This window comes from Teleopsis dalmanni, chromosome X, assembly GCF_002237135.1.
Source record: "Teleopsis dalmanni isolate 2A chromosome X, ASM223713v2, whole genome shotgun sequence".
Classification (NCBI taxonomy): domain Eukaryota; kingdom Metazoa; phylum Arthropoda; class Insecta; order Diptera; family Diopsidae; genus Teleopsis; species Teleopsis dalmanni.
In genome coordinates this window covers 58,866,968-58,868,849 of record NC_051848.1, presented here as the reverse complement: position 1 = coordinate 58,868,849, position 1,882 = coordinate 58,866,968, and the positions used below count along the sequence as shown (strand labels likewise).

General features: G+C 28.2%; 1 protein-coding gene across 1 annotated transcript; it reads left to right on the top strand.

Annotated features, from left to right (window-relative positions):
• The first annotated feature begins 361 nt into the window (after positions 1 to 361).
• On the top strand, positions 362 to 1,022 carry LOC119688473 (FAD-linked sulfhydryl oxidase ALR-like). Its single transcript, XM_038103149.1, has 2 exons — positions 362 to 483; positions 544 to 1,022. The coding sequence occupies exon 2, from the start codon at positions 549 to 551 to the stop codon at positions 1,020 to 1,022; it is 474 nt and encodes a 157-aa protein (XP_037959077.1). The 5' UTR covers positions 362 to 483; positions 544 to 548.
• Positions 1,023 to 1,882: the final 860 nt, after the last annotated feature.

Below are 1,882 nucleotides of genomic sequence, written 5' to 3'. Positions count from 1 at the left end.
TATAAATATTATATTATATATTATTATACATATTATTGTAATATTATCATATTATTATTATATATTATATTATTTTATAAAAGATAATATTTCTAATATATATAATTCTATAAAAACCAGAATTCTTATTTACGTGCTAAAATCTGGTTCATATATTTGAATTAAACAATTATACTGAATTTTAATGTATATATGATATACACTATTGTGCAAACATAAATTGCTGTAGAAGATATTGAGAATTTTATATATAGTGGATTATTCAATATATGCACAACAAAGCAGGCTATATACAATCAAATAAAAACATAACAAATTATGACAAAGAAATATCTACTACTAATTAAGTCAATTTTCAGAGATAATGGAATACTGAAATTTTGCCTTTGAAATAATTCTGGAGAAGAGAACTAACCAACCTGTCGTAAATTGATATTTAATTAAATTAAATTTTTATTTAACATAATTAAGCGCAAGTAAAAAGTAAGTTTAATACCAAAAAAAATTATTTTAATTATTAATGCAAGTAAATTTTTACTCTAGTCACAATGTTTAAGTTTGCAAAACTTTCCAACAAAAATATATACAACGCAATGTATAACGCAATGCGAACTTGTACTCAAGCTATACCGGATAAGGATCCAAAGCAAGTTCAAGAAGCGCGTAACCTACGGGAGGATTGTCCCATGAACAAGGCGAAAATGGGGTTAGCCGCATGGAGTATTATGCACTCATTCGCTGCGTATTATCCAGAACGACCTACTGTGTTTCAAAAGCGTATGGCCAGGAATTTTTACGAAGCTATACCTCACATGTATCCGTGTGTAACATGCTGTGCTGATTACCTCAAATACCTGGAATCTAATCCAGTCCAAGTGAGTTCAAGGCTTGATTTGAACATGTGGTTATGCATATTTCATAATGCGGTGAATAAAAAGTTGGGTAAACCAGAGTACGATTGCAGTAAGGTCGCTGAGCGTTGGAAGGATGGCTGGTTGGATGGCAGTTGCGATCAGGAGTAAATTCATCATTTTTTTCTTTACTGTAAATATGTTTCAAAATTATATACGTATATAAATAAGTTTTTTATTTATCTTATTATGTATATATATCGATATATATATTTATATATATGTGCATATATGCATTTGTGATGCTCACGTTTTTGTAAAGATTATTTAATGTGGTTTGTGCTGCTTTAGATGATGTTTAAAGCAACTGTCCATCCATATATCCATCTCTCAACTACCTTACTGCAATCTTATTGCGATTTTCCTAATTTTATGTTCACGGCATTATAAAAGTTGTATAACTATGTGGTCAATTCCATTCTCGGACCTACATCTACTTACCTTGGTATTTGCTGTAATCATTAGATCATCTTTCACACGCATACAGGTGTGGTGTGGTTTCAAAAGAATTCCTGATATGACACTTTTGGAACACTTTAGGTTGTTTTTGATTATATGTAGCAAATATTTAGGAAGCGGTCTTCATTTTCATTCAAAGAATAATCGTTGTGTGGATGATTTTGTAACTCATATTAACAGTTTAGTAGCAAGACAATAGTTACTTCTGATGTGATCAACGCAAATGTATATTATAAATACATTATGTACATATCAACATATATGTTTTGAATTATAAAAAAATGTACCGTTGTAAACTAAGTTGTATATGTAATCCATTATAACAAAATAATATATTTTCAATAACGAATCTATAATTTGTAAGTTTGTTTATTCAACGTAATAACATGATCTTATGATCTTACTAATGAATGATCTTACTAATTTGTAAGTTAATAAATATTAAACATTCTACTATAAGGGCTTAAATTTACGATTATTATTATATAATATATAAAAATAAAATATATTGT